Genomic DNA, 17,698 nt, shown 5'->3' with positions numbered 1-17,698 from the left:
CATGTTTGGCCAGCGTGAGTCTGTAATCCATGATGATGCCAAGGTTTTTGGTGTGGTCAGTGGGGGTGATTTTGGGTTCCAGGTCTGTTGGCCACCAGGGGGAGTCCCATGGAGAGCTCTTGTTTCTGAAGGTCAGGACTTCGGTTTTATCTGTGTTGAGCTTTAGGCAGCTCTGTTTCATCCAGTTTACTACGTTAGACATGCCCCAGTGCAGCCTCTATGTTCCTTACGCTACTATAGTACACTTGTAGTTGACCAAGAGGTCAGGTGGCTTGGAGATCTGCCAGAGACACTTGTCAGAGCTTGGCCAAGAAGTCAGGAGGCTTATATAGGATAATTGATGTGATTGGAAGATGTATTTGGAATCAACGCATGAGGTCTGTTCTTTTGGGGCAGTTGATCATGGGCACTTGCTCGAATGCGAAAATAAATTGTACTTTCGATTATACGTCCAACAGCACCTTCATAACCAACGTGGGCTCCTGGGCAAGAATCTACCCGGAGCACCACCCCTGGACTGACGGCAGTTCCTACAGGCTGTCGCTTCTCCCTTTGTCATGAGCAGCATTCACACATGGAAAGCCGTATTCCTCGATAGGACCGGAGTAGCAGTGTGTGTCGCTCTGGCTTGCAAGAGTCCCATGTTCGGTGTTTGCTGTGATTCTAAGTGCGGTCCTCCCCGACACATGCTTGTCCTTGCACTCAGTGGAAGAGAGAATAAAACACACCTAGTACTAAAACCATAAATCCTGTAGTTAAGCAGAGATTACCAGCCCTCCCACTGGAGTGCGGTAGACCTTGATCCACCAGGAAATGCCACCTGATGTTAGCAGAACAGCGAAGTCAAAGAACCAAGATATCGCTAATTATAGAAGGCACGGGTGGATTTATAAAGAAAACTTCCAACCCCCGCTAGAAATGCTGGTCCCCAATGTTCCACCAAGTGAGCTTGATTAAGGCATCTTTGAACATTGAATGAATGTACTACATAAACAATTTACAGTGTATTTGAGAGATGAGGAACAGACGAGCCCAACACACTATGGATCAACAGCGACTTGTGCCTGTTAAGGCACGCATTGCACATCGTACCCCCATCAAGGTACGTATAGCTCAAAGTGGACTCCCTGCCACATCTGATGCTGACAAGGACACTGTGCGCCGCTCTGGTGTGGTACCTGAGCTGAGAGAAAGATACAGCCATGCAGGATCTGCATGTCGGTGAAGTGTGCTTTGGACGGAGGAGGCTAGCCACACAGATGTTCTGCTACTCACTATCCCAAATGTCATCACTGCGTGCCTGGTATAGGAGCAGGCTTACCATTGGCTGTGCAGGATTCAGATCTTGGAAATATTTGGCGCATCATAAAATTGGCATCTCTACTTTTGGTAGGATTGTCTGATACTCTTCAACCCCAGATCAATTAAGTATTGTATTGTGTTGCAGCATTTCTATAGCGCTTTCCAACCATGGACTGATCAACTATTGTGTTGGGGCACTTCCATAGCACCTCTTTAGTGCCCATAGCACAATCTGTTTCTAAACCTCCAGGCCATCATGGTTGCAACTTATGAAGAGAATGAGACATTTATTGGTGTTGAGAGCTATAAGCATAAATTGTGAATGTGTGACCACTGAACTGGGAACTGCAAGGACGCAAAACAAAATGGCGTCCTGTATTGCCGAAAGCAGTTTTTGTTTTAGAATATTGAGTCAATGCCTAAGCCCCTGTGCTGGGTATATTGTCAGGGGCACATGGGTCCCAGGAGTACATTCATTTTCTGGTACGTGATTCCTGATACGTTGAAGGTAACCGAGTTTCAAGCAGCGACGTCTCTGGCCCAGAAGAGCAGCCACTCGCTTTCACTGATACCCAGGCCCCAGAAGAGCACCCAATCAACGTCAGCCACACCTTGTCCCCCAAATAGCATTCAGTCTTCTTCAGAGAGGCCTTGGGTCTGGAACAGCTACCACGTTGCATCCGGCGACAACTTAGCCTTGAAAGATCACTCAGTCTACCTTAACACCAGAGGCCCAGAAGACATGACATAATGTGTATTTTTAAAGCGCACGTTCACCCAAGGGTATCTTGGCGCTGAATTACAGATGTTTATTGACCAGACAATCTCCCGTCAATGGCACCCCTAGACCCAGAAGAACACCAAGTCGTCTTCAGCAAACAAAGGGACCCGGAAGTGCTCGTTGTCTCCATCAATGACACCTGGTCAGTGGTCCCGGAAGTTCTCCTCGTCTCCCTCAGCAAGGTATGGACCCCGGAAGCGTGCCCATTCTCCATCAGCCAATCCAGAGACCATGTCTGTAACTGTCACACCTTGACTTTGAAGGATCACCCACTCGGCATCCGTAAGCCATGAGGCGTGAGGATCACCTGGTCTCTGTCCAGCACCCGGGGCAGGGGGGGGGACTTCATATCTCCGATGGCGCCCAGGGGAATGGCCTGGGGGCGCAGACCAGATCCGGCGTGGAGAATCAGGCTTCCCAGGCAGATGTCAGCAGCCCCGTGCGCTCAGGGCTGGGCAGGCCGCCGTCTCACCTGCCAGCACCTGCAGGCAATTACAGGCGTAGGGGAGGCACAGAGCAAACCGCTGGCACAAACCATTTATTCTGGAAGCGGGGGAGGCTCGTTAAATCTCTGACCCCTCGCTTTCTGGGTGCCTTTCCCACGGTGCCTTTACCATGGAGAAAAACAAACATGGCATTTGTGTTTACAGGAGAGCGAAGTTGGAAAGCATACCCGATAGTGCGTGAGATAAGGGGGCAGTGAAAGTAAACCATGCAGGAAGGAGCTGGGACTTCAGTGCAGGAAGTATTCATAGTAACACATTCATTCAGGAAAAAAAAACTATTTATTATTTTTTATACCACGCTAGCCTTATATTTGTGTACCTACAAAATAGCATTGTCGATGTGTACTGTCTCAGGTGCCAGTACCTCGTCCACCTCCATTGAATTCTGGAACCTGTAGTCCTGCGTGTGTAATGGGAAAAGCAAAACTGTAAGCCATTTGCAAACCAAATCCTATCATGGAGTGAAGTGCTTGTCCCTACTTATAAGGTAATTACAACACATAGCATATTATATAAACCGAATTGTATGTAGGTACTTGTTTTAGATGGCATTATTGGCTCTCTTGGACATAGTCATTTAATCGACCTTATATGCATGAAAGTCTGCGTGGCCCCACCAGAAGTCGAAAACCTGACATTAAGGTTACTGACAGTTATCCGCTGTACATACATTATCCCACTGAGCTATCTTACCAGTCGCCTTCCAGGCGGTCTGTCTGCCTGGTTAGGGGGCTTGAAATCGCATTTGTAATGGATCCTGTGCCTTGAGAGAATAGACCGAGGTGTCCAGTGTCCCTGTTGAGTTTATACGAAGTTTAGCTGCCACCTTTCCAACTTGCAGTAAAAGTAAATGTTGATGGTGTCAAAAAAACCTCACCTACTGTTTCAAAAAAGCCTGCACGTTGTACCCTGGCCCTCACATGGATTGGGTCTGGCATGGAGTGAGACTGCATCTGGTGTGTGCCACTCCATTGAAAGAGAGACCACGAGAAATGCCAGGCCCTGAAAACCACTTCTAGCTTTTCGAAGTGTTAAAGAAGGCTGACGTGAGGCTGCTTTCCAGTGGGCAGACGCCGATCAAACTGTATGGCTGACGCTTTCTTTCTCTTTTGTGTCTGTCTCTCTCTCCCTCCGCTGTCTCATCCAACGCTCATGATGTCACACACATTCTGCCCGTTTGTTGACATGCGTAAAATGCCTCTGTGTACTTTAGAGGGTCACGTCGTTCTGCGCCTCACTCCAATTCTTGATGAATGTGTGTATACATACTCTGTTCTAATGCGCTATTGTGTTACACAGCAAAACAGGCTCACGTGCCACGATTTTGCCTAGTGAAACCAGTTGTGCTTTAGACTTCCGATCAAGGCCGTGTCACCAATATCTTTTTAACACGTTAAGCTCGGCTGTCTCTCATTCACAAGTGTGATCCTGGGTAAAACGTGCCAGGTAGCGCCAGATACACTGGTATATCGCTTCACCTCCACAATTCACGTTTTATCACACGCCGTGTGCCAAAGTCCTACGGTAATTAGTGGTTAATCTCTCGCCCCCTCCCTCCATTTAGCTTTTTTCCATTTAATTGTCTGTCCCAGGGCGGCAGATGGCAGCTTAGCTTGGGGCTGGGAGGAGGCGGAGGGGGAGGCATGGAGACGAAGGGACCACGGCAGAAGTCTGCATTCGCCTTGGGTCAGAGGTCAGAGGAACATCTGCCCCTGGATGCTTCCAGGAGTCACATTTCTGCAGATGGGGGGGAGGGCGTGAAAAAGACACAACCTGTTGCTCGAGGGGTTAAAGGGAAGTGTTGAAGCCGGCCAACAAAAGGGCAGACGATGTTTGTTGGACAACTGCGGTGGGCGTGTCTCTGGCGAGCTGTACTCGACGCTTCTGGGGAGAAATGGATTTTAAAGGCACCTTCCGATTTTGTGAAATTTGAGTTGATTTGTTCTCCCCTTTTTCTAAATTCGCGGAGCTATGCATTTCCACGTGGGTGTCTCCCACAATTCCAGCCCCGTGCTCAACACTTAAAAAATCATAGCTTGCAGTTGGTGCTAATTTGTTGCAGGCGACTTATGTTTTTTGTGGAGCTGGGGAACACGAGTAAAAATCTTGGCTTCCGCATTTGACCAAATTGTGTGATGTTGAGCAAAACACTTCATCTTCCTTTGCCATCTATCTTTTATCTGCCAAAGTCGGAGGTCCTGTAAACACGGGCCTAAGATTTCATTCCTTTGATGTTGTGTCTCATTTTTGGTAAAATGGTCTCAGTAAATGTTCTCCAGCCCTTACTCTGAAGGTTGGTTGAATGCCATGGGCATCTGTTAAAACCTCTGCTTGCCTGGAACGAATACAGTACCTGTTTCTAAGAAGGAGACGTCCAAAGTCTTAGTTTTCTTCAGAAATCAAATGGAGATGGGTGATGTTATTCATATTAACACATATATTGTGTAGTGCTCACACCCACAGTCATGCAGCTTCGTAGCGCCATAGCCCATTTCATTTGAACTCATTTTACATAACTCAGATAGATATATGACTGAGTGGACCCTGCCTAGACTCTTACGTTACTGACCCTGCTGTGCAGCAGATGCACCAACCTTGGGAGCTACAGACAAAAGTTGTAGAGCCTAGGTTTATTACCTTCTACTCATACTGTTGTGGAATGTATATAGCACTTCCAACCCCAGACAAGGCCTCTAAGCACTCCGATTTATATCGAGTTCCTGGCCCCCTCTAGTGCATGGTTGATCTCTGGCATATATCGGGGTGTTGTGTGAGATGCGTGAGGTTTAGGGATGCTCTCCAATGATGACGCAGCTGCGCCTACGCAGACTGCCCGACCTGACAGAATTTGCCCCAATCGATTTCTATAAAATCTATCAACTCATCGATAGTGTTGGATTTTGCAACTTTGTCGAAGGAATGGATGGGTTTTCCACACTTGCTGTTCCAGTCTGACCTCTGGCAGCCATGTTGAATGTATCCTCGTCTCCATGGTTCCGTAGGCGCGTGCTCCATGAATTCGCGACTTGTGCTGGTGATGTATTTAGCGCGCCAGTGCAAAGTTAAAGACCACACTTAGAAATGCCCCAAGAGCGTGCGCTGAGCTGCTATTTTGGAACCTTGGTGTTTGACTAAAGGCATCAGCATATCCATGCGACGCATGAAAGATGCCTACTCCGCCATATTTCAGCAGAGCTGGCCAGACGGACAGCGCCCATCAGAGGTGGTGAGGAATGTTGTGAGTGGCTGCCGGGCAGGCTCTGGCTGAGGACATAACTCTTCCTTGAAGGAGTTAGAGGGTCAAGCACAAATGCTTGAAATGGACACTTTTGTCAATTTCTTACCATTCTGTTAGTTTCTGCACAGTAGTGAGTCACAGTTTCTACTTGTAAGGGTGGCACACAGGACCAGATTTTGACTATAATCTGCAGGCCAACAACACCAGAAACATGTTTGAATATAATATCACTTATTTATTTTATTTATTTTATTTTGAAAGTTTTATATAGCGCGAACAAGATCTTCGCAGATATCAGAGCGCTTTACAGAGGAGGGGAGCATGTATACGCAGATACATCAATCATGTTAAAGGTACATTGAAGTGATAACATAAAGCAATCAATAAGTCAATTTCAAAGTCGAAATAAAAATACAAAGGGTTCGACAAGTAGTACAGATGAGTATCAAGTCTTTGTAGTTTTTCTCCAGTAGTGGTTCAAGTGTATTTAGCCATGAGGATCGCTTTTACTTCTTTCTTGAAAAGTATGGTAGAGGTGATGAGCCTGGTTTCAGGGGGGAGCGAGTTCCAAATCCTGGGAGCCATTCCTGAGAAGGAGCGTTTATAGGTTTTTTCCTTGCGGAATCTTTTAGGCTTTAGCAAAAGATTATTTGTACCTCTAGTGTTTCTGGAGCCTCCAGAAATCGTCAGCTTCTGAGCGAGGTATCTAGGTGAGCTCAGGTGGACAGCCTTGTGCGTCAGACAAGCGATTTTCAGGTGTATTCTGGCTTCAAACGGCAGCCAATTCAGGGATTTGAAGTCAGGGGAAATGTGTGAGTGTTTTTTTGATCCAGTGATAAGTCTCGCTGCGGCGTTTAGAGAGGCTCTGATGGGTGCCGTAGTGGCTAGGGGGAGACCGCAGAGGGCGGTGCTGCCGTATTCTATTCGAGGTATGACTAGAGATTGTACCGCAGTTTGGAAGTCTTTGGTTGGAAGGAAAGGTTTAAGTTTCCTAAGGGTGTTGATTTGGTAGTTCGCTCCCTTAGTTGCTTTGTTGATGTGTTCCTGCATGCTGAGATTGGTGTCAAGTGTTATGCCCAAAGATTTTGCTGAGTCCACGATGGTGGGTTGGACATTGAGTGCCGTTAGGTCTTTAAGCCACATTTGTGCGGTAGTGCTCTTCGCGGGTGGTGAGATCAGAAGGAACTCTGTTTTAAGGGCATTGAGTTTGAGATGATTAGCGGCCAACCACGATTGGGTGCTTCTGATCGTTGAGTTCAAGAGCGTGATGTCTTTGGGTGATTGTAGTTTGAGATAGAGTTGAGTGTCGTCAGCATACATGTGGAAGTGTACATTGGATTCTTGCAGCAAGGTGGTGAGAGGTTCCATAACTAGGTTGAACAAAGTTGGGGATAGGGAGGATCCTTGTGGTACGCCTAGCGATACAGGTCTTGGTGCGGACATCAAGTTGTTGCTCTTGAATTTCTGCGACCTGTTATGCAGAAAGGACGTGAACCATTTGAGCACAGTTCCAGATAGGCCCATTCTTGTGTTTAGTAGTTCGAGTAAGCTCTCATGTTTGACAGTGTCAAATGCAGAGGAGAGATCAAGGAGGATGAGGAGGCAAGTATCGTTATGATCTAGGATTTGGAGGGCGTCGTCGATTATGTGAGTCATAGCAGTTTCAGTACTGTGATTTGCTCGGAAGCCTGATTGATGAGAGTTGAGGAGATCAAACTGAGTAATGTGTTTAGTTAATTGTATTTGTGCACATTTTTCCAGCAGTTTGGCAAGAGTCGGAATGTTGGTAATGGGACGGTAGTTGTTTAGGTCAGAGGGGTCAGCTGTAGGTTTCTTTAGCAAAGGTGTGACTTGACCAACTTTGAGGGAGTCGGGAATGATCCCTTGTTGAAGTGAGCTGTTAATGATTTTGGTCCAGAGTGGAAGGAGCGACGGGGTAAGGACTTTGACAGCGTTAGCAGGAAGGGGGTCCGTGAGGTGATTGGATGGTTTCAGAGTGCTGAGCAGTTTGCCAATTTCTTCCTCCGTGTAGTTGAGAAAGGTTGACCAGGTGGCATTGTTTTTTGGTTTAGTGGGTGCTATGCGGTGGGGTTTGGGATAGAGGCTTGCGTCTATGAGGAGGTCATTTTTTATGTTGTCAGTTTTTTGGTTAAAGAAGGAGGCGAAGTCCTCGCAGGAGGGAGCTTCGCACATAGTGTTGAGATGTTGGGGTTGTTCTTTGGATTGTGTTCGGATAAGCTCAAACAGCTTTCTCGGACGATTTTTGGCTTGGTCAAGCTGACGGCTGAAGAAGTCTGATTTTGATCGTTTTATTTTCCTGAAGTAGGCGTTTCTCCTTTTCTTCAGGTTTTTTAGGTTCAGTGCGGAGGGAGCTGATCTCCAGGTGCGCTCTGCCATTCGCATGGCGCGTCTATCGTCATTGAGACTCCCGTTGTACCAGGGATTGGACATTTTTGTGGTGGCTTTTTTTAGTTGCAAGGGTGCGACTTCATTAATTATTGAGGTCATAGTGTTAAGATAGTGATCAGTCAAGGATTGGACATCTTTAACGCCAGCAGGAGGAAGTAGTAAGTTGCAGCTGCTGGGGGGCAGAGAGTTTGAGATTAGTTTTTTCATGTCTCTTTTCCAGACTTTGGGCCTGGCGGGTTGAACGGGGTTAAATTTAACTTTTTCATTGATGAAGAATGTGATGGTATGATGGTCCGACCAATCACAGGGTTGGATAGATTCGAGTTTGATAGCGGCCTCTTTGGAGATGATGAGGTCGAGGATAGAGCCTTTCTTGTGTGTTGGACTGTTGCAAATTTGAGTGAGGTCAAGGGCGTTAAGGAAATTCTTCAGACCTTTTACCACCGCATCATTATGATCGTTCCAGTGGAGGTTGAAGTCACCAAGGTATATTTGTGTGAGTATTTCTTGTTTTAACACAGAACGATAAGATTTGCTGTATTCTGTGTTTCCCTTCCTTTTTCCAAGGGAATACCATTTGAGCCCACATGTTTCGCCCCTGTGTAGGTTCGCCTGGACTTTTTCAGGGCATTAAGGGTATATGGAAACTTCAAGAGGAAAAGTCAAAGTTCTGTAGTTGTAAAATCTCAGTGCGGTCTGCAATGCAATGCCTGTGTGGTCTGTGTTTGGTCCCTAATGCAGTCGCAGAGATAAGGTGAACCCCAATACAACAAACCTGCATCCCACTTTTTAGGCCACACTGCGAGACCCTGTGATAGTATGATCGCCTACCCGTGATGGGCGACTCTTGCAAGAGTCATTTTAATGGTCTGCCTAGCAGCCAATCAAACAATTTGTAGCTATCGCTTTACTTGTTTGAATTGAGTAATGGTGGAATGTTTTTTGTTTGGTTGTAAATCTACAGTGCATTTCACATGGTGTGGCTTGCTGGAAGACTTTGCTTATCGGGTTGTATGTAGAGTGACTTGATGCCTTATTCACATGTTCTAATAAACTTTGCATCTATACTTTAAAGAAAAGAAGGCGAGAAGTTCTAGGAAGACATTGCTTCTGGGAGGACTGTTGAATGCTCTGCAGTCAGCATGCTTCCACTGCTGGCCCCCAGGGAGTGCAGCCCGGAGCAATGGACAAAGGCCGCCTCTCATCCCAACAGCAGGCCTCAGAAAGCGGCCCTGCTGCACTACCCAGGGCTGTATAATTCACTTGCACCCGCCTCCACGAGCCCCCAGCAGCCATTAAAGGTTGCCGGGGGCTGGCCCTGGAGAGCAGCTGCCGCCTCTCATTAGCATGCACACACCTGCTCCCGGCGCCTTTTGTACTCCCGCAGCAGATGCACAGATTTATCTTGGACATTTTCTTTCACTGGGTCTGGAGAATGCAAACTTGTTTGCTTGAAAAGTCTCCGGGCCCCCACCCCGGCGCAGCATTTCTAAGCAGTGAATCCGCGGTGAGGTTGGCAAGGAAGCGAGAAAAAACCGAGGTTGGCGCAGTGCTCCCTCGGATTTGCCCGCCATTTCTCTCTTCTTCCCCCCCCCTCCAATTCCTGACCTGGATACAACTTGTAGGCCATGTTGGCAAAACATCGACCCCAGGTTTGGAAAGTGCTGCTTTTGTGGGGTGGCCAATTTATGTCCAATTCTCTTCCATCTCAAACATTTCAATATTCATGAATTGATCGTTCATTGCAAGGATTGAGTAACACGTCTGTCAGAAGTGGTGGACAGTTTTCATTTCATTTCGTATTCCAATAGCTGGATTGTGTGGGGTTCCAAACACCAGGCAGGTGATGTTACCCGAGTTTTATGAACATCGTGCAGAGCTGGCAGAGTTAGACATCTTACACCTGGACAGAGTAAAGTTTCTAGAACAGATCAGCATCCTGACAGTGGAAGAGATATTTGGAGTTACAAAAGTCCTTCAAAAGTCCGTGCTCAATTTTTCACACTACAGAGGCTTGAGTCTAAGGAATGAAGGGATTCACTGTAAAGCGAGCCTGCTTTCTTTACCCAGCAAAGAAAGTACAAACGTGATTTTAACCTAGCTTCATCTAGGCAGGTGTGTCTCCCGAGGTCAAGGGGTCGGTCAGCAGACAAAGGACCAGTGGGCGGGTTTATTTACAGGTGAGCAGAAAGAAATGCTGATCCCTGGCCTGGTTTGGGGTTGGGATCAGACGGGCGAAGACCACACACAGGAATCTGATGAAGTCCTGGTCCAAATCTCTGAGTGATGCTTGTCCTAGTAAATCCTGGACAAGAAGTGTCTTTCCCCATCGGTAAAGACCTGGGATTAGAGAAGTGATCTTTGTGTCCGCGAAGAGCCAGTCTGTCAGTATCTGCCATAACCTGCCTCTCTCGAGCTGCTGGTTCTATCTCAACCCCGGAGAAGGGCCCAAAATGGCGAGAAGTGCCCAAAATGGCGGATTCTCACGTCTTACAGTATCGTGGATCAGTATAAGGTCCTGACATTCCGAGAAGGTCGTGTATGCCACAAGGACACGAATATCACCACTAATATAGAATTGAATTTTTTGAGGCTATAAACTGCTAGCGGGGACATGCTTGTTTTTATTGCGATAGCTGTTCTGCATTGATAACCGGTGTAGCCTCTCGGAGAGATTATTTTCAAGCACCCTGATAAGGGCGGTGGGTTTAGAGTGTGGAAGAAACAGCACCTTGTGTTGAAAAGTCTTGAAACTGGAAGGGTTGTCGAAGGAAGTGTGCCAGGCAAGCAATGATGGCCCAGATCTCCAGTGCTTCAAGACTTTGTTTGGGAACCCTGTTTGTTTGTTGTTTCACGTTAGGTGCTTATTATTAATTAAAAATAAAACGTTTTTCAGAAGACCCATGATCCATGTTGATCAATGGCCCTCATTCGCTGAGACTTTTCGGCCCCCTGACATATGATTACATTTTCTCATTCATGTAGGGTACTGTACTAAGCCATTCCCCCAAATATGTCTTCAATAGATGTTTGCTGATTTACTGTGGGATACTGTCCGGCTACAAACATCCACATCAACCCTTTTTTTAATAGAAACCACAGCAACCGGGCACCCTTAATTATTCAGATGAACTTATCCAAGCCAATAATAAGTAATACTTGAACAGACGTTTATTCACTTGTCAACCACAACCTGTTGATGAAAAATCCAGTAGAGGGTGGAAAGAGTGTCCAGAGCACAATGGTAGGCAGAAGCGTGCCTTACAAATGCTAGTAACATTAGAAATGGATATGGAAACATACTAAGTCATTAACCAGTACTTAGCTAAGCAAGCTACACTCTGAAACCCCCCTGGTAACATCCAGGAGATGCAACACCACCAGACTTTAAAAGGAAAGGAGACCACACACGCACAAGCCTGACTCTGCTCACAGCGACTGCGCTTAGCTCTGTCCTTAAGATGCACGTGCAGCGATATTTGTGAAAAGTGCAAGCACCAGTGCCTGGTTGCCCCAAGGGGCTGACCTGGCCTACGAGAGGACCTTGCCGTACACATTTCAGGACAAGAATGACTCTCGGTAGCTGAAAAATAAGGATCAGTTTTCTAATATCTGACCCATGATCAGAGTGTTAATTAGGAACCTGTTGAGTAAGGCATTAGTAACTTTGGAAAACAAAGCAGTTAATTGGATTAGCTGCAATCGTGGCCTCTCAGAGTTGAGGGGAGAGTTGAGGTGCCCAGAGGCAGGCTGTCAGCCGTGTGTCTGTCCCCTGCCCTCGCTCACCCAGGGTCCATCTGTTGCCTGCTGCTGGCCTCTTGCAGTCTGTCTTCCTTTCCCATCCTCCGGGGCTCTGTGTGCTGAGAGCACCCCTCTTTGTTCTGTCAGTAAACAACCCACCCCAATGGCCAGTAATTCGTCTTCTCGCACTTGCTTTGTGCAAGTCCAGACCTTTGAGCTTTCGGGCAACAGATGGTGCGCCCTTGTGCCCCTTCCAAAAGGGCTCCTCGCCCCTCGCACCAGCCCCGTGGCTGCGAGCTTCCCACACACCTGCACTGCCCAGGAGGTGTGCTCATAACACAGGGTCTATCTCTCTAAGATCTGCCGCACATGACGCACAGCTCTTCCGGGAAACTGCACAGGCGACACTCAGTGAAACTTCTGAAACTCACATTTTCCAGTTTGACTGATTTTTGCTAATCCACGAAGTGCCTTCGATCATAAAAAACAATGTTCTAACAACATTATCCTTATTTCAGCGGTCATGCATAATACAGCCTTCGAAAAGAATACAAGAATAGCTATCAGTCTGATGATGCTGAAGGCAAACCATAACTTGTTTGTGATATTGGCTTTGGGGGTCCACTTTGCAGGAGTTCGTGCCACCGTTCCTGAGTTCTAACAGTTGGACGTGCTGTGATGTGCCCGGCGCCCTGTGTGCCTCTCGTTGACGTTTCGTGCACATGGAGGTCCTATGGGTCTTCACCACGGCCCCTTCATGGTGTGCATGCAGTGCAGGCTTAGATAAATGTAACTTTCTTGAGATTGTTGATGCTGTTGTCTCCCACTGGACCCTACAAGCATGATGATAGCCTTATTCTATAAGCATGCATCACACATGAGGGTTCTCGCAGTCTGAATGCGGTTCCATATGCCCTTCATTTGCTGGGTTCAGGGCCGTCTAACGTATGACTGTCCAATAAACAAGTACACCGTCCCTGCCATGGGCATTACAGGGTAACCCAGGGGTTGGCACGGGCTGCACATCTGACTATCATATGACTGGGGGGGGGGGGTCTGGACCCAAGCTGGATTTTCAGAATATTCATTAACTAGGCAGAGGAGTTTTGTTCAAGTTGTTTGCAACTAAACATGTCGAGCCTGACCTCCTGTCACCTGTGCTGCCCACCCCAGAAGGGGTGGGGGGGATTTTAGGCACACAGCTCCTTCTACTTGAGTCAGGTGTACTTTGATGCAACATCCAGCAAACCAATAGACCTTGTCGACCAAGTGCGCATGCGCACCCCCAGCCACTGGAATGTGTCCATTCTCATTAGGGTGTCACAAAGTGAAACGGATCAGTTTCCCTCCCCAAACATGGAAACTGCCACAGCTAATCTGGAATCTGCAGGGCAGTGATGTGCAGTGTTTGCGCCTGGCTGGGAGGTGGGAGGCTCATATTTATCTTGCTTGCTCGAGTGAATCTGTTCAGAGAAGGGGCAGAGAGCACTGGTCTCTGGAGGGTTTCTTTTCCGGTTCATCTGGCAGGCATGGGGCAGGAGGAGACTCTCCTGAAAAGCTCTTTTAAGCTCCATGATTTATGGCTCTAGGGGGGGTCGGTGGAAGATGCAGGAGGCAGGTAGGAACGTGCAGGGATGGCCCGTGTGAACCAGGGATTCCCAGAGAACCGCTGGTCCACTTGGACGGAGGGGTCACGTCCTAAGGGCGGAGCTGATTGATTGCACCCTCCCCAAAACAAAACCCATTCATTTAAGGATGGGAGAAGGGCGCTCTGTACGAGGAGGCAACACAGAGTCGTCGCTGTCAAATGACCCTTTCCTGTCACAAAGGAAACTTTAAAGCATCGCTGGTGTTTCATCCAGCACCACTGAGCATTCTGGGATTTGTTTATTCCTACTTATATTGAGAAAACTGAACTACGAATCCCAGAATGCTTAGTGCGTGTTGCGTAACCCAGGTGCAAGGGACTAGGATAGGGATTGGTGGAATTTGCGTAGTTGCGCTACGCAAATCTCAGCGAAACTGTTAAAAATCTCCGCAAGCACACAGAATTTCCGCAAACATGCGGAATTGCTTGTTCCGCCCGTTCGTTATGCTTTTTTCCTGTTCGCGAACGCTGTTCGCGTGCTTGGGGTGGAAATATCCCATGAAGACGCATTTTGAAAGTGCAAACAAGCAAAAAGTTCAGCGAAGCCGCGGATCACAGAATTTTTGGCAATTCCACGTTCTCTGCAGAACGCGAAATTCCGCATATTCCGCAAGCGGAACGGAATTTACCGCCCCGGCCTACAGGACACAGCTAGGCAGTGTCTAGTAATTCATCATGCTGTTGGTAAGGTACCTATTACAGCTCTTGCAAACCCCACTTGTATGGGAACAAACACTATACATATCTGCATCTTAAATTTTGAAGAAGAGCCTAAACTGTGCTGTAAGCAAGGTTGTGTACAAGGGCACCACTTGCCTAACAGACAGCAGATGTGGACTCATTGCCATGAAAGGACACAAAAAAAGGTCACATCGCTTGGACAGCAAACTCCTTGCACACTACCCTCCCTTGCTCCCTTCTGACCACAGCTCCTCCTCTGGGAGTAACTGATTCATATTAAAAGGCGAGCTAGATGAACACAGAAATATCCCATTCGTTTCCTGTGATCGAACAATGTGTGATCTCCATGTAATCTTGATACTTTGCAATTCTAAGAGGACCCGCTTCGGATGTCTGTTTGTCCATGGATAACAAATGTATATATTTATAGGAGTCTTGAAAAGTGCTCTGAGTAGATTTACGGTTACCTTGGTGAGCAGACTTGCTAGTAGCTCTGTAGTTTTTGTTGAAACACAATCGGTAAAAGTGTGTGGGGAGGATTTGAAAGGCTATTGAATGGATCTTTGATGGGTGGTGGATGGTTTCTGGAAGTCTTTTGGAAGGATTTTGGCTGACTGTTGACTGGCCCTTAGTGACTGCTGAGTGGGTGTTGCAAGGGTTTTAGAAGGCTATTTGATGGGTGTTGGAAGCATGTTGGAATGCTATTGGTTGAGTGCTGAATGGTTGTTGGAAGGCTTTTGGAATGCTTTTTGATGGGTGTTAGAAGGGATCTGGAATGCTATTGGTTGGGTGTTGGAAGGGTTTTGGAAGGCTATTTGATGGGTGTTGGAAGGGTTTTTGAATGCTATTGGTTGGGTCCTGGAAGGGTTTCAGAAGGATATAGGTTGGGTGCTGGAGGGTTTTGGAATGCTATTGCTTGAGTGCTGAATGGTTTTTGGAAGGGTTTTGAATGTTATTGGTTAAGTGCAGGATGGGTGTTGGAAGGGTTTTGAAAGGCTATTTGATGGGTGTTGGAGGGGTTTTAGAATGCTATTGGTTGGGTGCTGGAAGGGTTTCGGAAGACTATTTTATTGGTTGGGTGCTGGAGGGTATTGGAAAGCTATTGCTTGAGTGCTGAATGGTTGGAAGGGTTTTGGAATGCTATTGGTTAAGTGCAGTATGGGTGTTGGAAAATTATTGGTTGGGTGATGGAATGGCTGTTCGTTGGGTGTTGGATGAATGTTGGCTGGTTGTTTTAATAGTGTTGAAATGTGGTTTGTTGGGTTTTGGATCGAAGCTGGAAGGATATTATGGAATTTAGATAATCACTCCGAAATAAGTCAATTACACTCAGGTACTTGAGAGGTCCAAGAAATAGGAAAATAAAGGCGCGAAGCAAATTGAAGTACAGTAAACTGTTGTTCAGGACACAAGATGAGATATGTGTTGCGTTGAAATCACCCAAACTTTCTTTTCTGTTACAGGTGTAGCAGCAGTGCATTTGTAGGCGAAAGGTGCGAATACTCCAACCCCTGCCTTAGCTCTCCATGTATGAACTCCGGAACGTGCCAAGTCGAGATCCGTGGAAACACCGTGGATTATAGCTGTATCTGCCGCTTGGGATACTCCGACAAGCTGTGCCTGACTCCCACCGATAATGTTTGCCTGAACAACCCTTGCCGCAATGGTGGGACATGCGAACTGCTGTCCAGCCTCACCCAGCATAAGTGTAGATGTCCCCCGGGGTGGACAGGTAAAGTGGAAACCCAATGAACAGATGTCTGCGTCACACTGTACTTAATTTGTGTCTGTAGTTACCAGTGGGCGCTTATTTCTGGGGATCATGCGCTTATTCATATTCCACAGTAATTTCCACACTGCCCCTGTCCCTTTTATTTATCACTATGGTTTATGGACATAGAAAAAGGACAACCAATAAAGTTATCCTTTACTAGTTGTTGTATAGACAGTCCTTCTTTTGTAAATGAAGGACTGTTGTTCTCACTCTTGACGGCAAGCATGCTGCTCTCCGGGGAGGTTTTATGTAGTAGATCTGGGAGGACATGGGGTATGGCAAAGCCTTCCTCCCTGGCCCATCGAGCCTCTTCGCTGAGCCTTCTGATCCTGCAAGAGAGTTTTGGGTACCAGTACATATTTTGGTATAAATTAAGCAAAGGCTACACATTTAGGAAGGAAGAAACATTTGGGTATCTGGAGCTAAATAATGTTTTCCTTTCCTTTGGCTCTTTAGGTGAAACTTGCCTGCAGGCGGATCCCTGTGCCTCGAACCCTTGCGGCAATGGAGGACAGTGTGTGCCTTTCGAAGCTCAGTATGTCTGCAAGTGCCCTCCAGCTTACCATGGACCCACCTGCAAACAGGACACCAACGAATGTAATTCTGCCCCATGTAAGAATGGAGGTTCGTGCTTAAACGAGGTGGGATCATACCAGTGCACCTGCAAACCGGAATACACGGGACGCAACTGCGAAAATCTCTACGTGCCTTGCTACCCCTCCCCGTGCCAGAATGGCGGAACCTGCCGCCAGACAGGGGATACCACCTATGAATGTGCATGTCTTCCAGGTATGTGTTGTTTCCCTCTGCCTCTTCTGTTGCTCCATGGAGCTTTGTGTTGTTACCTGTGTGATAAACACCTGTACACGTTGAGAGAAATGAACAGTGGTGGGTAAATCATGCTTCCCAGCATCCACCCTAATCAAATTTTATTTTCCTGGACAAATGGCTAAATCTTCCTAGGATAATTTAATTGCTGTTGGAATTGGGAATTAAGAGCCTTTGGAAGCAGGCGAGCCTCAATATTATATGCCAAAGTAGTTTATTTATCATATAGAAGAATTTTCAAGTCTGTACCGAAAATGAAAGATTGACAAAATCATATCATTGGACCATTCAGTTTCCATATCTGACTTAAAGCATACATGTATATTTAGGTATAGTTTCTGCAACTATCTAAAAACCTTTCAATTTGCTACAGAAGTTCTGCACCAGAGTCAGCCTCCGAGGACAGTGGTCTTCAAATTCTTCAGGGGAAGGAAGACAAAGACGAGCAATATAAAAGTGAACCTTTTTTAGTGTCTGAAATACCCTAGAGCCAGAGGGAATGTTGGAAGTAGAATCTTGGAAAAGACTTGGCATGTTATATGTACTCAAGTGCTCAGTGTGTAAGCTGGTAGTGGATTTAATGGGACAGGCCACACTTGTCTATTGTCATATTCTAGATTCTTATTGGAAATTCCTTGCAGAGCATGTTCATGACCTGATCTCTCCCAACCTACAAACTCCAAAAGGACTTAGCAAAGGTCTTTTTCAATTGACAGTTACTGCGCTCTGCTGGCTCCATTAGGTCGGTTCTCTCTTGAAACTGCTATCATGCGGCACCTGCCCTAGCAAA

At 46.9% G+C, this 17,698-nt stretch overlaps 1 protein-coding gene across 1 annotated transcript in view; it reads left to right on the top strand.

The window, feature by feature from the left end:
* NOTCH1 (notch receptor 1) overlaps positions 1 to 17,698 on the top strand; it is a 98,277-nt gene that overhangs the window by 32,857 nt on the left and 47,722 nt on the right. Inside the window, exons 3-4 of the mRNA XM_086921036.1 lie at positions 15,770 to 16,038; positions 16,537 to 16,869. Of these exons, the coding sequence (XP_086777162.1) occupies positions 15,770 to 16,038; positions 16,537 to 16,869 (602 nt within the window). The remainder of the gene's footprint in view (positions 1 to 15,769; positions 16,039 to 16,536; positions 16,870 to 17,698) is intronic.

Source organism: Lissotriton vulgaris, chromosome 5 (genome assembly GCF_964263255.1).
Source record: "Lissotriton vulgaris chromosome 5, aLisVul1.2, whole genome shotgun sequence".
Lineage (NCBI taxonomy): Eukaryota > Metazoa > Chordata > Amphibia > Caudata > Salamandridae > Lissotriton > Lissotriton vulgaris.
Note: the sequence above shows the minus strand (reverse complement) of the source record. Positions and strands in the feature narration are given on the sequence as shown.